The 21,311-nt window shown below is 45.0% G+C and overlaps 1 protein-coding gene across 2 annotated transcripts in view; it reads left to right on the forward strand.

The window, feature by feature from the left end:
- The first annotated feature begins 696 nt into the window (after positions 1-696).
- Positions 697-21,311, forward strand: part of LOC110981522 (uncharacterized) — a 33,978-nt gene continuing 13,363 nt past the window's right edge. The window contains exons 1-4 of one of the 2 annotated variants that reach the window (XM_022239134.2): positions 697-1,243; positions 1,970-2,085; positions 4,361-4,459; positions 16,874-16,979. In XM_022239134.2, the coding sequence (XP_022094826.1) occupies positions 2,068-2,085; positions 4,361-4,459; positions 16,874-16,979 (223 nt within the window). In that variant the 5' untranslated portion in view covers positions 697-1,243; positions 1,970-2,067. Of the gene's footprint in view, positions 1,244-1,600; positions 1,793-1,969; positions 2,086-4,360; positions 4,460-16,873; positions 16,980-21,311 lie in introns of those variants that run through there. The other variant, XM_022239135.2, reaches the window with a different exon arrangement.

A 21,311-nucleotide genomic window follows, 5' to 3' on the forward strand; every position in this document is an offset into this window, starting at 1 on the left:
AGGTTACCTTGAGGCTAGCAAAGGTTTGCTGTTCACAATGATTTCAGAAACAACCCGTTTGTGGAGTCTATTTTTATTAGCCGGTTAGAATGATTCGCACCACTAAGCTTGCTAAGATTGCTTTGTTGCGATATTCTTTTACATGGGCAAACAAAACCCAGTTTGCAGGCCGGCATATATACATGTATATATATACATTTCTTCCAGTGTTAAGGCATTTGCCTTCATGTTTGTGTTAAGGAATGTACATGTACAAGCCAGTTCCGAACTTAAAGGTGTATTTTTTTTTACTAAGTAGAGCCTTGTTTGAAAATAATTCCATTGGGCGATTGCATTCTTTGTTCTCGCATGTAACTTGTATTGTACCTTTAATACGGCAGCACCGATCTTCAAGGTCAATTTTTATGGGTTAAAACATGGACCCTCTCTCAAGAGAGAAGCCACTAAAGTTCGTGTTGCAACTTGAAGACGTCTCCTTTCATCCACGGTACTGATATATATTTTTTTTCACACAAAGTGCGGTGGAAACCACGCCCCCAGCCATTCTTTTGTGGCGGGGCTAGGTCACGCACGCAGAGAGCGCCCAGTCGTTTTGTACAAGTCTCATTGACGAGCCCCCCACGCGTCAATCACCTGGCTGCACGTGCTGCCGAGGCCCTACGAGCCCTGCCATTGGTCAGTTCCCGCGCCTCGGCTTGGCGTCTGGCTCGCGAGCCGCGGGTTCTGTGTTGGTGTCTGAGTGCCGGGCCCCTAAATGCAGAGAGATCCCTGTTGCTGGCCCTCTCCAGTGCACCCCTCAATTCACTCCACCCGCCTGGCAGAAAAACCACCTTGGAGACACCCCGGATTAAAAGAAAAAAGGAGAGAAGAGGGGGTAAAAGCGTGCGGGGCAAGCGGGACGACCCCCGGAACTGGCAAGACATTTCTTCTTAACGATCGTGCCACCTTTAAGTCGATCTTCACGTTCTGACGGTGTTGAGTTTTTTGTCTACAAGGGAAAATTCCTCTGAGGAATCCTGCTCGTGGAACAAAGATCATTTCGGGTTCTCTCTCTGAATCGCTTCGCCGCGTCTAACCGGAATAGGCAGACAGCATAGCACGGGCTTCCAAAGAAGTGCCACGCCGATTGTTACTTCGCAGGGAGATAAATTTTTTAAAAATTGTATCTACCAGCTATCAGATATGGAAAGGACATGAATGGAAATACACTTGGCTACTTCCCCGGTTCAAGTGGAGCTACACGGTAATTATTATGTCGTTTTATTTCTTCCCGACTGATATTTATTTTTGATTCCCCGCGTGATAAATCCACGTTTAATTGTACTTGTGTTCCGGGGCTTGTTTTTTTTCTACCCCGTTGTTTAGATATCTCAATTTTTTTTAAAATCTGGGACGGGTACACAGAACTGTTCGCGAGTGAGACGGGGGTTAAAAACTGGCCATATTTTCGGCGTGTTTTTTTCTCTTTCGTTGTTTGTCTTGTTCAGCGAGCTTCTCTTATTTAGTTTATACGGGGCTGACACGGTCGGGTAATGTTAACACAGCTGCCGGTTGGGCGATATGACGTCGAGATAGCGCAGGTCGGGCCAGACTGCGTGTTCAACGGTGAATCACACAGCGCCGACCTACAGCTCCTGTCGTATTCTGTACAACCCGCACATGTTCATCAGTGCGGTAAATTATTTTGAGAAGTGTCGGTGTTTCTGTCACTATCGTGCATTTAGATGAAGGCTTTAATACACAGGAGATGGCAGAGACTGCAATTTACAGTTAATTTTGCGCAGGAAAATAGGTGAGGCTCTCAATCAGCCAGTATCGTGTTCGAGAGAAAATCCAAGATTGTATGACCACTCGTGCAATTTCATGTGTGTGTATCAGGTGTCAAAATTTGCACAAGGTTCTAAAGCGGTGGTGTGTTTGAAAATATGTTGTGTTAATGCGGTCTGCTCAATTTTAATCTAATCTGCAGATCAACCAAGTATTTTCGCGAAAGAAATTCCCATACTTGCTGAGATGACTTTATTATAGCCTGGCCAGAAGACGAGATATCATCACTGCACAGAAAGTATGCGGCGAACACAGAGGGTGAGTACATGTACCGTCAGCGAGGCCATGCCGTTTTATTGAAGTCAAAGGACTTAATTATGATCGCATTGCCCGGTGGCGCGATGTATGAATGACCCATGGATGAATCATGATTTTGACAACGAAAAACAGGACATGTAAGTCCCAACTGTGGCATTGCTGCGGAGATCTTCGCGGGCGCTGTCGATGTCGCGCCGCATCCCATGAATGAGTAATCAACTTATGCTTAAATTGGTGGCAATTTGTATGCTCAGTGTTGCCTCGTGGCATTTTAGAAATCGAGTGTGTTGCTCAAAGTAGTTTGCACTAAATAAATTAATCATTTTCAACGTGCAGCGCACTACCAATTCAAGAAAAGCTGCCTCCTTTAGAATTTAATGTGTGGAACTGGGCTTGTATTGGTACTGAATATAAAGGTTCAAACATTTTGGTAAGCATGTTTGTTATCTTACCAGCACATCGTTTCTTTTAATTGGAAATAAAATCGTGGAGTTTAGCATCATCGTTTTTTGAAATATTTATTGTCTCACTTCCGAAAATTGCATAAGCTTTTCTTACATTTTTACCATGCTAGTTCTCAAACCATCCAGCCTCTGTTTTACATACAGTTACGCTCTATAGTCTGTTCTCTTCTGTAAATCAGTTTCCCAAAACCATTTTGTTCGATGGGAATAAACCACCTTGTGGGTGACAATATGGCGACGAGTTGTCATGTTTTCTAACCGAAATCCACGTTTTGCATCTCAGTTGAAAGAACCTTTGTTTCAGATCATGTCTGAACAAGAAGAAATGTGTAGGCATATAACATGTACTTCTTAATCTTAGGTTGTATTCCTCTGCCACAGTTTAGACTTGGTACCGTGTACATGTATTCCTAGTTCACTTTTTTGCCGTCGAGTTGGTGGCGTTGTGTGGACTGGGCCCGTTGAAGGATTGATTCGAGTCTACCCGAAGCTCCCTTGAGGCGGGCCGCGTTGTTGGGCGAGTCAAGACACGAATGCCAAGCTGCCTAATAACTTGTTGGGGGGAACAATGCCAGTTGAAAGTCGCAAAATAATGAGGAAGGCCCATGTGATCTTGTTAATGTGCCGTATCTCGAAATGGAGATGTCGGGGAGGTTAATGAATACGTGAACGTCCACTTATCAAATGCGCCCCGGGCTCCACTTTTTACATTCAAAAGACTCAAGATGAGCGGTTTAGAGTTATTGTCATGCAAGTATGCCGAAAGTTTCGTTTCATATTTTTCTGCCCAACGATGGAACAAAATCTCTGGTAGCTTATGATCTGTCTTTCTGCAATAACCACATTTTGTTTCTCGTTAGACCATGGAGCTATTAAAAGGACCAGTTCTAAAGTCATCCTGACGAACAGGCCTGTGTATACATGTATTAGCCCTCAGTCAACTCTTTCCATATGATATGGACCATGAGCCAGGAATGCTGTATGCTTCGCTCACAAGTTCTCTAATAACTCTGGGCGACACACTTCATTCATGCATGTAGAAAGAAATACGCTGTGGTTGCACCTTTGCTTTATGGTTTTAACAAATCACGGATGCTTATGAAGGGGAACGAATGGTTGCGTAACTGGTTGGCGCTCGCTCCACACTAACGAGTACCCAATATAGCGTACGGTATCGTACGCAATCAACATTACTGTTTGGAGTTTCAAAGCAAACTATTTCGGGCGAAACTCAGTGAGTCCAGTCATAGCTGATCCAGTCATTGAGGAATAAAGGGCCAATCACAAATGCTTGGATGTTTCTAATTCATGAGCACATACCTAGGTTAAGTGACTTGTGAAGTCAGTGAGAATAATATACCGCTGCATCAAAAGTAATATTGGTCGCCTGACAAGCGAAGCGACTTTGCACTTAATGAAATGTCTCTACACACCTAGAAGATGCGTGATATTTACCGTGGGCTCCTAGAGCTAAATTCATGTTCAGAAGTTCAAAATCGAGGAACTAAGTTGTGTGTTGTGGATCTTCACAGTCAGTGGGAGATATTTTTGCCAGGTCTGAGTATGCGTGCACAGTTCTGAGCATGCCCAATACTCTGCCAAAGGACCGATTTGTTTGCTGCCACAAGGCTGTCAAAGTCTCCCATTGCAATATGCATTAGTCAGTAATGATACATAAAACGTCTCAGCCTCTCATACCTGACAACTGCCTGCTGACGCAGTCATGATAAAGAATTGACAAAGATTGCGACATTTCTCACTGGTTTCTGTTTCATGGTTATCTGATAAGTTTGCACGTGATTTTGTTTTAGGATGCATCGACTCTTCGTCGAGCTGTCGAAAAGAGAAGTCGCGAAAGAATAGGCCACAGCTTAAAGGAACTGAAGCGACTCCTTCCAAACTTCAAGCAGGTATGTTTTTTGTTTTTGTTGTTTTGCTTTTTTGGTAGTTCTCACGCGCACCGGCATCTCTTTAAGTATGTTGGAACTGATGCAGATTCAGCGGGCTATAATCGGTAAAAGTCGTGACTCATCGAGTCCTACATTAGCACCAGTGGGAATATTACCGTGCGGATTCTATCGCTGATCCAACATCAACGATGATTACTGGAGAACTCTGTCTTTCGAAACTACCGACAGCCGCTTGGCGAGGATTTTAGCGGAAGGACAAAACCGAAAACAAAATGGCTCTGTCGGTTTAGTGTCCAGAACTCCTCCTTTTCCCCAAATTAAGGAGTCCCTAGTGACGTACCGCACCGGTGCCCAAGCCGGCGCGGAATCACTCCCGCGGTGGTTAGGGCAGGGTCGGATTCTAGCGACGCACGTGCATCAAAGATGCCGAAAAAACTACTCACAGACATCATGGGTCATCATGGGATTTTTGTATAAGTGTGTACAAGATCTCCCAGACCAAATAAGGGGATTCTGTTTCCTCAAAGCCTGGATTTTTTCCCTTCCCCGTCACCAAACTGCCTGTCATCTGTCTTCAACTGTCTAACGAGATGGGTTGTCAGACCACAGACGAGACAGTGATGTGACCTCGGGAGAGCTCGCCATCGCGTCATTTCCGTGCCGCTCGTTTCCAGAGATGAGACCCCTGCAAGCGGGGGCCAAGCCCTTCAGCGTCTGCCGTGATCTGTAACAACAGCCACGTCTCGGGACTTCCGTCGTGAGAACAGCTGTCCGGCGAGAATTGGAATACCATTTGTCTCCATTATGTACATGTACATGAATTTTTTTTTTCAATACCGAGTACTCACACGTTTATCACCAAAACTGGAAACCATAAGGCGGTTAAAAGTCGTTTCGAAAGAACTGTCTTGTTCAACCACTTGGGGAAATGACTAATACTTTTGTTTTTCGAGGGAAGGCTTTAGAAGGGGACCAAGTGGTGAAAGGTTATGCGGTTTCTTTTAGCATTTCATGATTTAAATTGCATAAAAGGTTATCATCCAACATCAACAAGTGCAATTCTCCAACAGCAGGTGATTGAGAATCTTGCGTCATTCTCCTCAACCGCTACAGGTTTTCCTTTCTTTCTTCGTGATTCTTCCCTTGATGATTCCCAGAGTTCCATGCTACAGCAATAACGTTAATATCCAGTGCCTCGGGCTAAGAAAAACGTTATTAGCTTTCATGGTGTTCAAAATTACCGAACGCCATGCAGATATATCTTCTGTGCTACAGACCCAAACTGTTATTCTCAACTGCGGAAGAAAAGCTTAATAAAATAGGCTACACCATCCCTCATATTCTTGCTTGGCTCTGAATACCGGTTCCGGTAGCTGTCGATGTGAAAGGCGACCAACGACCCCAAGGCCCAACTCATATTCAGTTGCCGTAATTCGACTCATATCACACGGCTTCAAAAGACCTTTAATTTTATGATTTTGATTGGTTCCTCTTTCGTCAACGAGTTTGATGGGATGGAACACTCGGGGTACCGGCGTTAAAGGAGAACACGTGTCAGTGCGGCTGGAACGTTAAAGGGTGCGTCTGGAACCCCAGCTCTTAGTCCATTTCAAGAAAACGGACTAGCGTTGCGAAGCCTTCCCCATTCTGGACAAGCTCTGACGTCATTTGACGCCAATCAGAGCACACGCTATTTGTGCCCGTGGAAGGAATTTTGCCTTCGAAGCAAGTCACCTCCGCGCCTTCCGTCATCAATTGTTTATTTTTTGTTAGGTAATAAAAGGCGCACGTAGTGAAATTTTCCGTATCAATTTGTTACCCCAAATTCCACTGAATGATCGTCCGGGGGCCGCGCCTCCTGGAGCGGCTACAGTCGCTTCAGTAACATCAATCCATCACCGACGGAAGGCCTTACGGGAAAAAAAACAGGAAATCACAAGAAAAAAATTGGAATTGATTTTTAACCGACGGAAAACTCCACACAATGGCAGTGTTACAACACGCATTATAGATGCCGGCACAACGAGTAAAATTAATGGTGCCAATCTTTGAAAAAAAAACGCGGAGGATAGGACGACAAGCCCGCGGGGCCAACGCAGCAAAATGACGGGCCGAAGAGCCGTGATGGGTTGTATTTTTTTGGCTCTTTGTCGCGACAAAAATCGGTTGAGTCATAACGACAAGCAAATGAATACCGGGTTGTACATAACAGACGTGCCACCGCACTGGGCTTCAGATTTTAGCGCATCAACGGCCGCGTTTGGATTATTTTGGGGGACCTATTCTTCCGACGGGTGAATGATTCATGGATCGTTTCCCGTGAGAAAATAAAATGTTCATGGGAATTGCATATCGGAATTTTCTCATGCTTCCTGACAACAGAGTGCAGATATGAAAGGTACTGTACGCAGGTACCCAACTTTTGTCCATGCTCCATTTCCTAGTAAGTTACGACAACCCTCTACGTGTGTATCCGGTTTGGGAAATATTTAAAACATAAACCAACCCGAGAAAGTCAGTGTAACTCGCCATAAAACGCTTGATTGTGGTGGCACCGTGGACAGTCAAACTCTTAGCATCGCGTGTTTTAGAGTGCAGGCATATCGCTGGTGAACAAAGTACATCATACAATATCGTACATTTTGTTTGCTTGTTTTCTTGCTTGTTGGGTTGTTTGGGTTTTCGTTTGTCAGTCGTTTGTTTGCTCGGTAAGGCTTGTGGGACTGAAAATATATGCGTTGAAACACTCGTTGAATTTTGCTCCCACAAACTTCAACGCAGTATTGCAATATTGTTGAACGGGAGCAACCATGGGCATTTCAGAATGACACTATCAAGCAAAATGGCTGGGGCAAGTCATTTTAAAGAAATTTGGGTCATCTCATATATCAGCCTAAGCTATTATGTAAGGATGTTTTTGATTGATCGAAGCTCGCGTCTGTGTATTTCTTTATGGGATGCCCGAAATTTCACCTTATCCAATATGAGGCGCCATTGGCATTTGTATATGTTGTGATTGAGATTTCTTCTTCAGGTCCTTCCCTTCAATTGTTGTCAAAGTTTAACGAGCAAAAACAATTAGGGTTAAACAGGGTTAAACGGTTGGTTATTCACACGACATTTGGAGCTATTCTGGTCGTCACAGTATAGACACGATATGTAAGGATACTCCGTTTCTGGGCGCTAATTAGTAGCAATTTTCCTTCTGCGAGTAAAACACGATCCCGCTTTGTGCCGTTGCCATGGTAGCCCTACATTTGACACTGAGCTGAAATATCCATAACGAGGTGGCTTTTGTATACAGCGATCCAAAGTCATCGTTTGTAATTAATTAACGCACACTGACGAAGGTCGTTTTGCCCACATTTCGTTTTGTGCATACCTGTTTGCCGTCCAAGCATAATAGTAATAATGTGGTCAGGTTTATGACCCGTTTGTGGCTTCGTTTGGACTCCATTTTGTGTTCTTTAGACCATGTTTATGTAACATTCTCGCTGACGACTTCTGAATCCTTAGCCAGAAGTCGTGCCCTGAAAAAACATATAGCTCCGGTGTCCCTGTTTATTGTTCTAGCGAACTGCCAGCCCAAGCGGCATTCATTGTCTGCGTACAGGTGCAAGATAGTGCGCTGTGTGTTAGATACACACAAAGGATACAGTTTACGTAGATACAGCTGAAAACGAAATAAAGCCTGCACTCGGGCAAGTGTTGAAAATGAACCCAAAAATCGCACCTCACCTCACCTCGGTACACATTACTCATCGAAACGAAGGTTCAGAATGAAGTCTGTTGTTCAACACTGACAACAGGGATCATTTTGCGCATAGTCTTCGGTGCCCTCGACAGTTGAAACTGGCTAGAAAGAGCGAAGTGGCTAGTTTGAAAAACCGTTTCTTTTCACTAAAACATGTTAGGCCTACATTTGGAGCACACAAACTTCCAAACACTTTTTTTTTTGTCCTGTGCAACTGAGTTGTCAACCATGTCTCTTGGGGGACACAGCTAAATTTATACACCAAATTTATGGGGACCGACGCGCAAATTCGGCCAGTATTTATTTTGACGCATCCGCGCCGCCTGTCCAAACGAGATAGGGGCCTGCTGCTCGAGTCAGGGGGGGGGAGTAGTCTCTCTACAGTCCAATTGCTGGTCTCCTCTCGAGGCCCTGGGAATGAATCATTGGTGCGACTGCCCTATCGCATTACCCCCTGAAGTCCACCAGAATCGGTGGTGATGTACAACACTCTCGCGCCTCCCATTAGCGCCAACAATGCTCGCCTCCTATTGCAATGGGGGCTGACATTATACGGTGAATCATCGCATTTAGTTTGCATTTCGTTATCGAGGCGATCCATTTTGGACGGATCGGGGTCCACCGTGTTATAGCATGGTCATAATGGTTATTCCTTATCATGGGATTCAGTCCCAGGGCTATTTCACGTCTGTAGTTACTTCTCCCCGACGACAAAATGATTGCAGTTTTGCGCATGGTTTCTTTTCAAATCCAAGTGTATAGCTACCGGTAATGTCGACAGAATGGGACAGTTGTTGTGGATTTGTTACGATTGATCCACATATTAATGGTCGGTGTGTACTCCTTTTCTCGGTGCCATACTTGTGGCGCTCGTTACAATGGAATAGCAAAGAAACTAAAACAAAAGCAATAATATCTGTGGCTTCCAAGGCAGTGTCATTGTAAGGTTCATCAGCATGAGTTTCATGCGCCGTTTTCTTTCATTTACAACCCAGCATTTATACACGCTGTCAGATAATGAATTTGATCGTAATTATGGTGGGTCTTGGGAACGAGTTTGATGGACAAGGAGAGAAGCATGGCAAATATCTCTACTGCTGTGTCAGGGAAAAAATCATGGTTGCATTGGACTCTTTGTAAGATTCTTGTTAGAGTTCTCACAATTTCCACTTTGTGTGTGTGTGTGGGGGGGGGTTTCGGGGAAGCATTAATTCCACTTTATTTATTCTTCCTTGTTGAGATTTATGTGCAAACGTATTGCTCAGTTGGTTGATGCTTTGACAAATGGTGATCAAAATTACACGACGTTAGCTGGTACATGTACTTGGTCAAATATATCCAAATTGACTGAAATGGGGGTCTGTTCTTGTGACGTCGCAGTCGTGTTTTTCCTACAAATGGCTGCTAACACTATGGTTAGCTGTCGGTACAAAAGAAAAAGAATAATCCCAAAGTGTCATCTAGTCCCTTCCAGCTATCAGGATTCCAGAAAATAGTTCACGCACTACTAAATACTAAACGAATATACAACCCTGTTTAAAATCAATTTGACAAATGTCCATTTTGAATTACTTTGACGTAAAATCGAAAACGAACCAAAAGGGGATATATCTGCAAACTTTGACCGCCCGTACAAGTTGTAGGCAAAAGGAGAATGGTCTATTGGATAATGAGATTTTTTTCGGAAGTCAAACAGTTTGAGGACGTGAAAATTAAACCGCCCACGTGTACGTCTGAGTTTACCGTAACCACGACTGGGGCCGTGCGGTAACCAGCGTTTTCCACCGCATCACACTCTTTGGAAACAATGCACGCGTGTAACCTCCCGCCTGACATTTCAGTCACGATTAAACAAACAAGTTGTTGAATTTTGCACCTCGCCCAGTCGCCCACTAGACGATCTGGTTCCGGGGCCCTTTCTTCCTCAGTCTCTGGGCAGGTATTTATAATCCTTGCACTCGGCGTTATCTTGTTGGCACCAACTTTCAAGGGGCAAAGTTGAAGTTCAGCCTTGTTGTCTTGGTTTGTCCGGTCGGTGGGGCCTGCACCGGCGAGCAAAAGCGCACTAGGCGCGCGTGCATGGCGTCGTGGCAGACTCGTGCAAACGCCGCTCCCCGTGTGACTCTGATCACTCCCAGCTCCCTTTCTGCTAAAAGTTGTCAATAATGCACTTGTCATCACTCGCGAATCCATAGGGGCAAACTGGTGCCACCCTCCTCCAAAGGAGATTCTTTCGAAAAATATTGAGAAACTAGATGCTGGGGGAAGAAATGCCACAAAAGGCTTGGATATCCCTCCAATCCCCCCCCCCAGTAAAAATGGTTCTGGATTCATCCTTGTTTGTCATAAACTCCCCGAACATGAAACCTTTCCAACTGGCTTTGTTAAGCTTATAGAGTAGGATCATCGCGTGTGCACTTAAGGCCTGAGGTCTCTTTTTGATGTAAAGAAAAGGGGGGGGGGCTCACCAGCAAAGCACTTGACCATTTCCGGGTCACTATTCCGAATGCGCATGCTCTTTAATCATATAGAATGTCGGAATTCAGTCAAGAACTACTTTCGCCTGAAAAAGATGTGTTGCAATAAAAATTGCTGATAATTCGTACCCTCGAAGCAGTGCAAAGTCCAGTCCTTTAAAACCCTTCCCAATCCGCCTATCTCCGTGCTCATCGACGCGAAATGAGGAGCACCGGGCTTCTGCGAATATATCCGATCAGCGCCAAATCGATAGCAGGTTTAAACTGCACGATGAAATTGAAGAAAACACGTCCCGCCTCAGATGAAGTCAGAGGTAAAGATTTCAATGGTCGGGAACAAAAATTGATCCCTGGAGCATGAGCCGTATCTCTTTCCTTTCTCCGAAGGGAAACCGTTCGATGGCTATAAAGCTATTCTTATTTGAAAAGTCTTCGTTCATCCTCCCAAAGTCAATCGTCCCTAAGTTGAGTGACTTTCTGCTAGTGCATAATGATCGCTCAGGCATTGACCTGTTTGGGTCGATATATCAGAGATTCGCCCCAACCACGCCCGCTTGCTCACTGAAACCCATTCGCAAGAAGTCGCGTTCTCTGGTTGAGTTGCCAGCATAATCACTGGCCTCCGTTCAAATTTTTATAATTCGTTACTTGGCGGTGAAACCGCTTCTCCTTTTACTCCCAAGGAAACCCAGAATGCTGCACAAAATCACAGACACCCTTTGTATGCATGCATGATCAAGTTCATCTCTGCACTGGCGAGAGTCCTTCGGCTATCGCCAGTGCAGTGGTGACTCCTTTTAGTTAAAGAGCAAATACATGCAAAGAAAAAAAATGTGCATCCCTTCAGGTTATTTACTCCTATCCTTTCAAAACGAAGTTAAAGGTTTTGACGCCAACACCTTTCAAGCTCGAATTTTTTTCAAAGATATATTTACATCCATGCTAAAAAGCGCCCTCGTGTGCCCTCAGGATTCCCTGTTTCTATTGGCGCACATTTTTTATCACGCACGTTCAGTGACATTTCTTGAAAATGCAGTCGTTGGTTTGACAACAAATACTGCCTTCTATGCAGTGCCTAGGCCTACATGATTTTATGTCAGCACTGTATTATTACGCTGCCGTTTGTTTTGTTGAGGACAAACTGAGAAAAGGCACCAGAGGTAGTTGGTCCGTATAATTCGATAAGCGTCAGTTTAAGATCTCGGCCATCATTCCAAGATGAGTGAATGGTCGGTTTCTCCGGAATCAAGTTGGCGCAATTTGTAAAATTGCGGATGTCGCAAAGCAAAAGGTACCTTTTACCTGAATGATCGATATTTCGTATCGATTCGGCTTTCATTATATCAGCCGAGGGCTGGAATTATTGAATAAATAACCGAGGTGTGTCTACCATGTGCACGGCGCAAGGAATCTTTTCACAAAGGAAAAATTTCGGATTTTTTTTTAATACATGTGTTCCGTCGCAAAAGGTCCAGTGGTTGCGATGCTTGTTCTGTTTGGTGTTTTGTACCCAGTTTGCCGTCCTGGTGTTGAGGCCAACTCGCCCGGAAACTGAATAGCAGTCTGGTCACTGGGCAAGCACAATGCACGCCCCGATCTGATCTCCCACTAATTTTTGTTCTCCCCTCTTTTCACGATTTCACGCTGGAGTAAACCGTTTTCCAAAGGCGCAGCAATACCCCTGTCACCCCACAGAAGCCCGATGCAGTGAGTTTTTGTGGACGGGCAAGAGCTGAAGAGGGCTCGTCGTGTTTGGTCGAACCCATGCTTGCTTGTTTGCGCGCGAACAATCGGGAGAATGTGTTCCGTGAACCGGAACACTGTTCTCCCCCCCCCCTCCCCGGCAGGCGGGATGTCGAACGCGTGCCTAGAGAGAGTTTTCAAAGCTTTCAACCAAATGAGCAGGGGGTTAATCATAACACACGCAATGATATTAACGCGCAGTTTAATAAGTACCGGGGGAACCGCCATGCACGCTTAAATAAACCAGCATCCAAGTTACGGATCGTAAACTTCAATACCGAGCGAATTAATCCTATTTATAAATTGAAATGCATAATGTATGCCGTCTGAATGGTACCATCACTCCGATAGCCTCGCCGTGTCAGTGAGTTGAGCGTAATGGCCAAGAAAAAGCAATTTACCTGCATGTCTCTCCTGGCTGGCCAGGCGAACCACACGGGATTAAATTCACCCCAAGCCCTTCACTTTAAAAGCTCTTTATTTTGTACGTGCAGCGTGTGTATCCGCATGCTTGCAGAAATCATTGCATTATCACCAGCGGAACTGCCTGCCTTGCTGGTCAGAATTAACCCTGATGTCTCACAGATCCTCATCCAGAGATTGAGCTGAAATAACCAACAGACAGGCAAACAGTCATTACGTGTTACTCGTGGGGGTCAGTCTTCTGTTTTTTTCAAATCTCGAGACCAAATTATAAAATAGAAGCAACGAAATTCTTGTTCTTGTTTGTTGGCTGGCGCGAGTGCACATTAAAAGATGAGGATTTATTTTAATATTCGATACTTCCTCGTCCGTTTTAAAGACATCTATTTGTGTAGACTACAAACAGACGAGCTCACAAACAAACAAGCACACTGTTTCTTAACGTCCTCCTGATGCCGCCAATGAAGAACATGTACGTCTTCGATGACATACAGTTTGAAAAACACTTTTTTGACTGGTCGTATCCAGAAGGTCATCCTGGCTATTGACAGCGTTTGGATGGCATCGATGCTTTCCCCAGAGATTCCTGAATTGAAAACGGTCTTTTTGGAACTCCCACATATTGACGCATGCTGATTCAAGCTAAGTTATTTCCTCTCAACTATTGGCTAGATGCTTTTCACGGAATTGTTTATCAGCTAAAGCGAATAGACGATATCTGTTCATGGAAGAATAAAAACAGCTCTCAGAATTCTAATTTTCAAGAGAGCACACCCTCGACGGGAGATTTCGAAACCTTGTTTAATTTAGCGTATTTGTGTTTAAAATGAACAATAATTCAGGAAATATTCTTTGAATGTGAGGCTTGTTTGCGTGCTTAGTTTCATTCAACCCAAGTCTTTAAGCATAAAGGTCACGACTCACTTTAGGCCTAGTTGCTATCGGACCTGAGGGAGCAATATATTTATGACCTCGTTGTTTTCCACGTGTGCTCTTGTAACACTTCGGCATGTTTATCGTCCCAAGCGCACTCCAAACCTCTCTCATGAGTAACGATCTCCATTGAGATATATTGCAATGTTCGTGAAAGACACAGACCGTGTACCCGAAGTTCGCTCTTGCATCTTGTCTTGTCACTGTTTCGATGACAAGAGGTCTCCAGATATATTTCGCTAGGCATCACTGACTACAATTAGGCCTACTCAGAACTACCGGGAATGGAAGAAGTCAGAACTATTTGACCATGAATATTAACAACATGGTCACTGCCGATAAGGGCGCATCGGAGTAGAAACTGTCTTGTCATTTTTTAAACAGTCGTCAGAGCAATTATGATCGACTATCAGGTGTCTCTTGACCACTGGTCACTCGGCGAAAATGAATTCCAGGGTGTCAGAAGAAGGGTTTTACGAATTAGCCCGCGTGTTTGCTACCGCGGTCAGCTGAGGTGGCGCGTGGGTCGGACGACGGCGGTAAGTCGAACGCCCTGCGCTAACCTAGCTGGACTTGGCCCTTCCTGGCCCCTCAGGAGAATGACCAGGATATATAGGACACTCGTCGAGAGGAGTTGGCACCTTTTCCTTCAAAATACGATGTTTTTTCAGTGCTGTGACGTTCAACGGGATCAGCTGCCAAAGTGTCAGACTGCCGTAATTATAACAAAATGCCAAAGTGGTAACGGTCAAACGAAAGTTGATCACTCTCCAACATCTGCACCTACTTTACCAGGCTGATGTTACTCTTCGGCAAGAAGTAAAATCAGTAAAATCAAACCGGATCATTTTACTTTTTGAATGTTGGTATATGAACCACTTACACATCCCGGACTCCACAATGTTCGACTTGGCCTTGGACCCGTCAGTTAATGCAGTGATCCCCGTAGATAGATCGGGTTATTTCATTTAATTATTTGTTTATTTATGTGAAAGTTTTGAGCTGAATGGTGCAACGGACGAGGAAGTATCGGTAGATATTTTGCTATAAAGTTGTGAGTCGGATCAACGGAACATGCTCACAAAATCGAACTCGACCCTCCGCGCCCACCGCGTCGCGCAACTCGACAGCTTAACATCTGAATAAATCATTTCCTAATTCAGACTTCATAATTTTACAGTTCCCCGCTTTACACGACAGGCAAAAAAATTAAATTGGCAAAGAACAGGGATGAAACCGGCACAGGGGCTATGGGTGTCAAATTTCATTACCAGTAAACGGCACAAGAAGACGGCATTCTCTTCTTTTGTGAGCGGTAAAGGTCGAGAGAGCCTAGCCTGGGTAGAGGCTCGTTTTTGTTCCACATACCGGGATCTTTTTTACAGCTTGGGGAACCCCAAGGATCCTCCAGGCGAATAAGGGAGATGAATCATGTCGAACCAACGCATTTCCATGCGCGGCAACTTCGGGAGATGGAGATTTTACGCTGGGGTATTAGGTTGCTTTATTTCCCCGTAAGCAACGGTGAAACATAACCGAGCAGGGCCGGGTAGAAAAACTCGATGAAAATGTTACGCTGAAGGTTGCTTGCAGAGATGTTCTTATATTTTGAGTTGCTGATGGTTCTGCATTGCATGCAAGGCGGGACTGGAGTGCTCCAAATGATGATATGAACCGCTGCTAGTTAGCTGACCGTTTTTTGTCTGCCTGTTGTTAGCGACCTCTTTTAGATTCTTCGCCTTTTCAAACACGAGAGGGCCACGCGCAAATTAATTAAGGCACATGAGGCCGATGTGCAGAATCACGGGAACACGCGATCCATCGTCCCGACAAAAACTATCATACGACACACGCTGTGTAATTGCCATGGGGCCCGAAGGCATTATTGCTCTTTACACGGAGCAAGGAACCGCCGACAATATGCAGCCGATTGGAAAAACACGGCCCACAAAAGAGCCGGATCCCTTAGCCGAGTAATTGGGAGCAATTTAACGCCGGTTAACGCATGTCACTGAGCCTCGCTTTGGAAGAGTTAATTGACCTGCGCAATCCCGGGTTTGCCCTGAGGTCAGTGAAGTAAGATCGGAGTTCACTTGCTTGATGACCTCATGAGGTCAATCCCATTTAGCTAGTGTTGTTACAATGTTGTTCTCATGCTCTCTTTTTGTGTGTGTCTGATACAAGTCGCGTCGAGTTCCAGAAGCCCCATTTCAGGTAATTATCACATACAATGGATGAAACGGGACGCCCTTTTCACAAGTTTTAGTCCTAGTTTTGAGGCAGTTTGAAAAAAGAGCCAGGCCCCTCAAAAAATCCAGGTCTTTACAACTGACTCTGTCGGACGTTTGCAAATAATTTGGGGCGTGGTCCAGGGTCATAAAGTTCCCTTTCCTGATATTCCTGCATTCCAGTAATTTGCCATGCAGTTGCAGGTATTTGGGGATAATATCACGCTCGTAGCGAAGGCTAGTCACGTAGACAAGATAAAACTTGTTTTGTCCAAGTGGCTGTAAGGAGAATTCACTTGTCTCAGAGACAAGTTTTCAGTGCTTTCCAAGAGCTTGTGAATCAAACATGCTTAATCCGATGGGATTTGAACCGCAGGCTAACTACTGGGCCAGTCGAGGTTGGATCGTTGGTTTGAATTGATACGGCAGTGCAGTAGGCACCTCAGTTGTCGGTATGACAAGACAAGGGCAACACATCAGTTGTTTTCAATGCAATGTTCTTGTCTTCAGGCTCCAGACTCTTGTCAAAAACCTGTCAAAATATTGTCAAAAACTTGTCTGTATGACGGACGTTGCTTGTACCGGTATATTCCAATGACAAGAGTTGTAATCTTGTCAGTACAGTGCGCATAAAATAACCCATGTAGGCCTATCCAATGTTTTCAATGCATCGTCTGAAATTTTTGATTTTATCACCTGCTTTTAGCTGTAGTGTTTTCAATTCACCTTTGCACTAATGCTGTTCATCTCTCTTTGAGGAGTCGTGGTTATTGGTACTCTTTTCCGACGACCTCAACTCGGTCTTTCGCAGTATCACGTATTTTCTCCTGTATTCTCGTGTTTCCCCATCTTGCAGCATGGATCTAAGACGGGCGAGCAGATAGACCTGTTACAGTCGGCGGTGGACTACCTCAAGTCTGTCCAAACCTCGTCCTCTGTGGATCAGCTATCCTGGTCGACAGGTAAGAATTATATTGTTGGAAATGGGGAGAAGGGGGAACAATCGTGAACAGAGTCCTTCAGAGTTGTAACGAGTCACTTCACTTTATATTTTTGTCATTGTAACGTAAAAACTCGAGTCGAGTCGTCGAAAATTGTGAGTCATTGATTTGAGTCAATACAACTCCGCAGCCCTTCCTATACTCTGCGAAAATGTACCATGATTCATTTTACAGCGTTTGTACAAAATAAACACAACAGGCCTAGAACTGCAGTCAACAGAGCTTAGTGCGTATTTAACTGGCTCGTTAATCTCAAAACCTTTCGAGCGCGAATGTCATAGAGCCTGTACGCACGGTGCTGCGCATGTCAAACAGCACATTTAGCCATTGCCTGTAGCCATGGTGTGGCATGCACAAGGGTTTATCCACTATGAACACAGGGTGAGGGCTCCCCTCGGTTTCTCTGTTTTCTCAGAATGACGCAATCTACATTCAGCATGTTCAGAATTCACATTTTGGCATGAACAGAAAAAAGCCCTTTTTAGCTTGATATATGGTTGAGCTCTGAAGACAAATGACACTTCGTTCGATGTCGATGCTTCCGTATTTATTTGAACAGATAAAATCAGAGAAAACATGTTTTCCTTTGAGATGCTCTTTAATGTCACACTTCAAGGTCCTGTTATAATCATTTTTGACAGGTTAAAAATCGTGGGTCCTGCACTTGTAATAATTATCAGACCGTGGAAATTGGTGCTGTGATTTTTTTCTATTGCTCCGATCTGAGAGGATGTTATGATGTCAGCTGATAGTTCCAAAAGTTGAATATTTGCCCCTGTCAAATTTTCACATGCCCCGGTGCAAAACCGCGATCATAATGACTTCCTCTCAACTTGGCAATAAATTGACTCCATAAATAAGTTTCCTTGTAGATTTTACGCTCACAAAGAATTGACCATTACTATTCTAAAACATCGTCCCAAAGTGACGGATCAACTCAGCTTTAACCTCGTGTTTGAAATTGCTTTACGTGCTGCGATCACCTGGTGTTTTCATCCGTGTCGCGGATATTTTCGAGCTACGCACGATCATCCGACGCGCCGCGCGCGGTATGCACTGACCCGCCGGTCCATCTCGCCCGTCAATTTTTATTTTGGCGTGGCAGCTCGGGCAAGTTGTCACGTCGTGCGGCCGTGTCGGAAACAACCGATCAGATGTCTGAAGAATTCCTTTCTTTTCCTGCCGTGCTGAGCTCGCTGACCTCGGAACTCGACGGAGAGCATGTCGTCTGCGCCCGCCACTGGCTGTGCGAGCCGACAGGTACATAGTTATTACCGAAGAGCTGACGTTTTTTTTGGGTCATGATTGACTGGCATGATTTTCTTGCCAACGACGCCCGTCTATGCCCCTTCGATGTGTTTGTATCAGGTTATTGTATGCGGCTCGTCGCTTGTGTTAATCAAAGAAATAGGAGCCGTGTGCAACATCCTGAAATGCAGCTTTCTCGTGGACAGATTTGGAAGATGGAAGAGTGGTCTCTTATTGACCACTAACCTGTGGCATTTATCACAGATTTGACAGTTGCAGTGGATTTAAGAATGCATAAACATGATCGCTAGGAACACTGTCCACTGCATACTGTGATTGTTAAATGCATCAAGTGGTATGGATTATAAACGCCAGACAGAACATTGTGAGCCGTTCAAGTGACCAAGGCACGGAAGCACACGGGGAAAGATCTGTCTTTCTGGCGAGGTTTAATGCCATCAAAAGGAAGAAATTTGATCTTCGCCGGATAACGAACTGCCTTGCAGGGATGACGAGGTAAACCTTGCCATTTTCGCCACGCTGTATAACAGCTGTCGTTTTAATTTTTTCCCACATCCCGGCTTCGCTCTGTCGTCAATTTCAGGCTTCAAGTGCAACGAATTCAATCCCCTGATTTAGGACCCTCCAGCTCACAGGCATCCCCTCTCTCAGTGTTACGAAAACATGAAATTGTGCAATATGAGGTCGAAGTTTAGAGTGAGCGTTCTCTTGTTTCCAACGGCAAACGCTGGCAATGGATCGGTGAGCTTGCGATGCAGCTGCGGCAGAAAGACTGGGAAAGCGATCATAACGATACGATGTCAGACGCTTCAAGGGCGTTGTGTGTTTCTTTACGCGTGTCAGGGTGTGGTAATAAAGTCACGCACGTCCCCAGTCCGTATGGATGGTGGAACGTGAACGGAATTTCAACCCGCCGCGTTGAAAAGTTGACAAGGCTTGTAAGTTGTAGAAATGCTATACATCATTACATGTTTATATATTTACAGAACCAAAAGGAATACTTGTAGCGGTGTTGGCAATGCTCGTAATTATGGCGATGGTCGCGTCGTTTTTCCATCATGCGTATTCGTTGTCGGAATACGTGCAAACATCGTGTTGACAGTGGAAGCTGATGCTACATTTTAAGAAAGTGGTGCTGTACCGTAATTGCTGAAGTGAAAATATCATTGCACTGATACTGAGCAGAGCGACGACACGTCGCAAAGACGAAAAGTGGAAGGGATGTGTCCACCAATTTAAGCTATTTGTGAATTGTATAAACATTACCACCGAAAATTGTTTTTCATTCACTGAACAGGTGTTCGCTAAGAAGAGAGGGGCAAGGGGGTTGTTTACGGCAGTCACACACAGCGGCCCCTAACTCTTTTATTCCAACGCCTCGTTGTATTGTCGAACAAGATGGCTACATGACCAAACGTGACCCGTCTGGTCGGCGGGGATACAACTGCCAAAGGCCCACATCAACATCCTTGACCTCACAGCCGAGCATTAATTTTTTGCAAGATTCCTCGGAATGCAGGTTTTTTTCCTTAACAAAAAAAGACACGCCCCCCGCCGGCAGGGCCCAGCACCCCAGCGGTGGAGAGACTGCCCCCGAAATTACGTGTACAGGCTGTGGCTTGCACCAATTTTCTCAAGTCGGCCCCCGGTAAAATGGAAGCAAGGATAGACCGAGGGGAAAAATCGGGGACAGAAAAGAATTCGGCTGAATTGGGATGTGAGATAAGCTCTTGCTGTTGGTCCTTTTTGTTGATGATATACACCTCAGCCTTCGAGCCTTCGAGTGCACAATCTCTGAAAGTGCGGTCCAATTTGATTATTATTATTTTGGGGGGGGGGTGAGTGTGGGCAGAAATCGACCCGAGATTACATCCGGGTGCAGGTCACGGATACACTCTGAATGGGAGCATTATTATACACCAGGACACTTTACCCCTTCTTGCAAAGATCGCTCAGTGAATTTTGTACCGAATTGCTTTTCCAGATGTGGGCATTTTCAACAAGAAGACACGGCAGGTGACGTGGGTCGAAGGCGCGCTCACGTCCACGCGATGAGACAGCGCTCGATCACCCCTCTACCTCCTTCAATCGATTAGCCTTAGCAAGTAGCCAATAACTATCGATCCCAGACTGAATAGAAGTCGGCAGTAATTGCTGGTATATAGTTAAGTGCCCAATATGCCCCGAGGCTGCAAAAAAGGGGAAACGACGAGCAGTTTTCTTAAAATGGCTGTTGCGTCAGTCTTGCATTTCAATGTCTCGGATGTCTCCCACTGGATGTTCAGTCATCCTGAGTGTGGTAAAATTAATTAATAAAATGTGTCTAAGATTACGTTGTAATCAGTACGTTCTTAGAATTAAAGTTTTTCTCTAGAGGGGTTTTCCTTTTTCTTTCCTTTTTTGCGAACATCATCCATATCTGCCTCGATCAATTCACGAAGATATAAACACCGATTTTCCAAAGATGCATCTTGGACTCGGTAAATCTCACCTTGACAGTTTCAACTTTGCCACGGAGATGACGGGCCGGGGCTCGTAATCCAGCGATGGGGAGGCGAATTGAAAGGCAGTCGGCGAAAGCGAAAGCGAGCTCCTCATCTTCCTACGCGTGACGCATTTTGGTCATGCATCACACGGGGCGAACTTACGACCGTGCAAAGTAGGGAGCTTTCAACTTAGGAACCGGGGCAAACAACTCATCAGCCCCCACGTGAGCCTGCGAAGTTTACCGGTCTTAAGTCGTCGTTGTTCCTCCTACGGCCATCCCCGTATCGATTCCTTACTTTTCGTGGTATTCTTTTGTGCTGTCGAAGTGCTATTGATTATCTGTCCCCGATTTTTGTTGGAGATTAAAAAAAAACAAAACAAAATCATCAACTTCAGGCATTGGCAGCAACTGTACAAAAAGATCATTGTTGATATCGAGCAAAACCCAAGACTACGATCCGGGAGAACTGACCTTGTTGGAATCACTGACGCACCAGAACGGCCACAGAGGAAGCAAACGCCCCCGGAATTACGGCA

This window comes from Acanthaster planci, linkage group LG15, assembly GCF_054643075.1.
Source record: "Acanthaster planci isolate LZ-2023a linkage group LG15, COTS_SCS, whole genome shotgun sequence".
Classification (NCBI taxonomy): domain Eukaryota; kingdom Metazoa; phylum Echinodermata; class Asteroidea; order Valvatida; family Acanthasteridae; genus Acanthaster; species Acanthaster planci.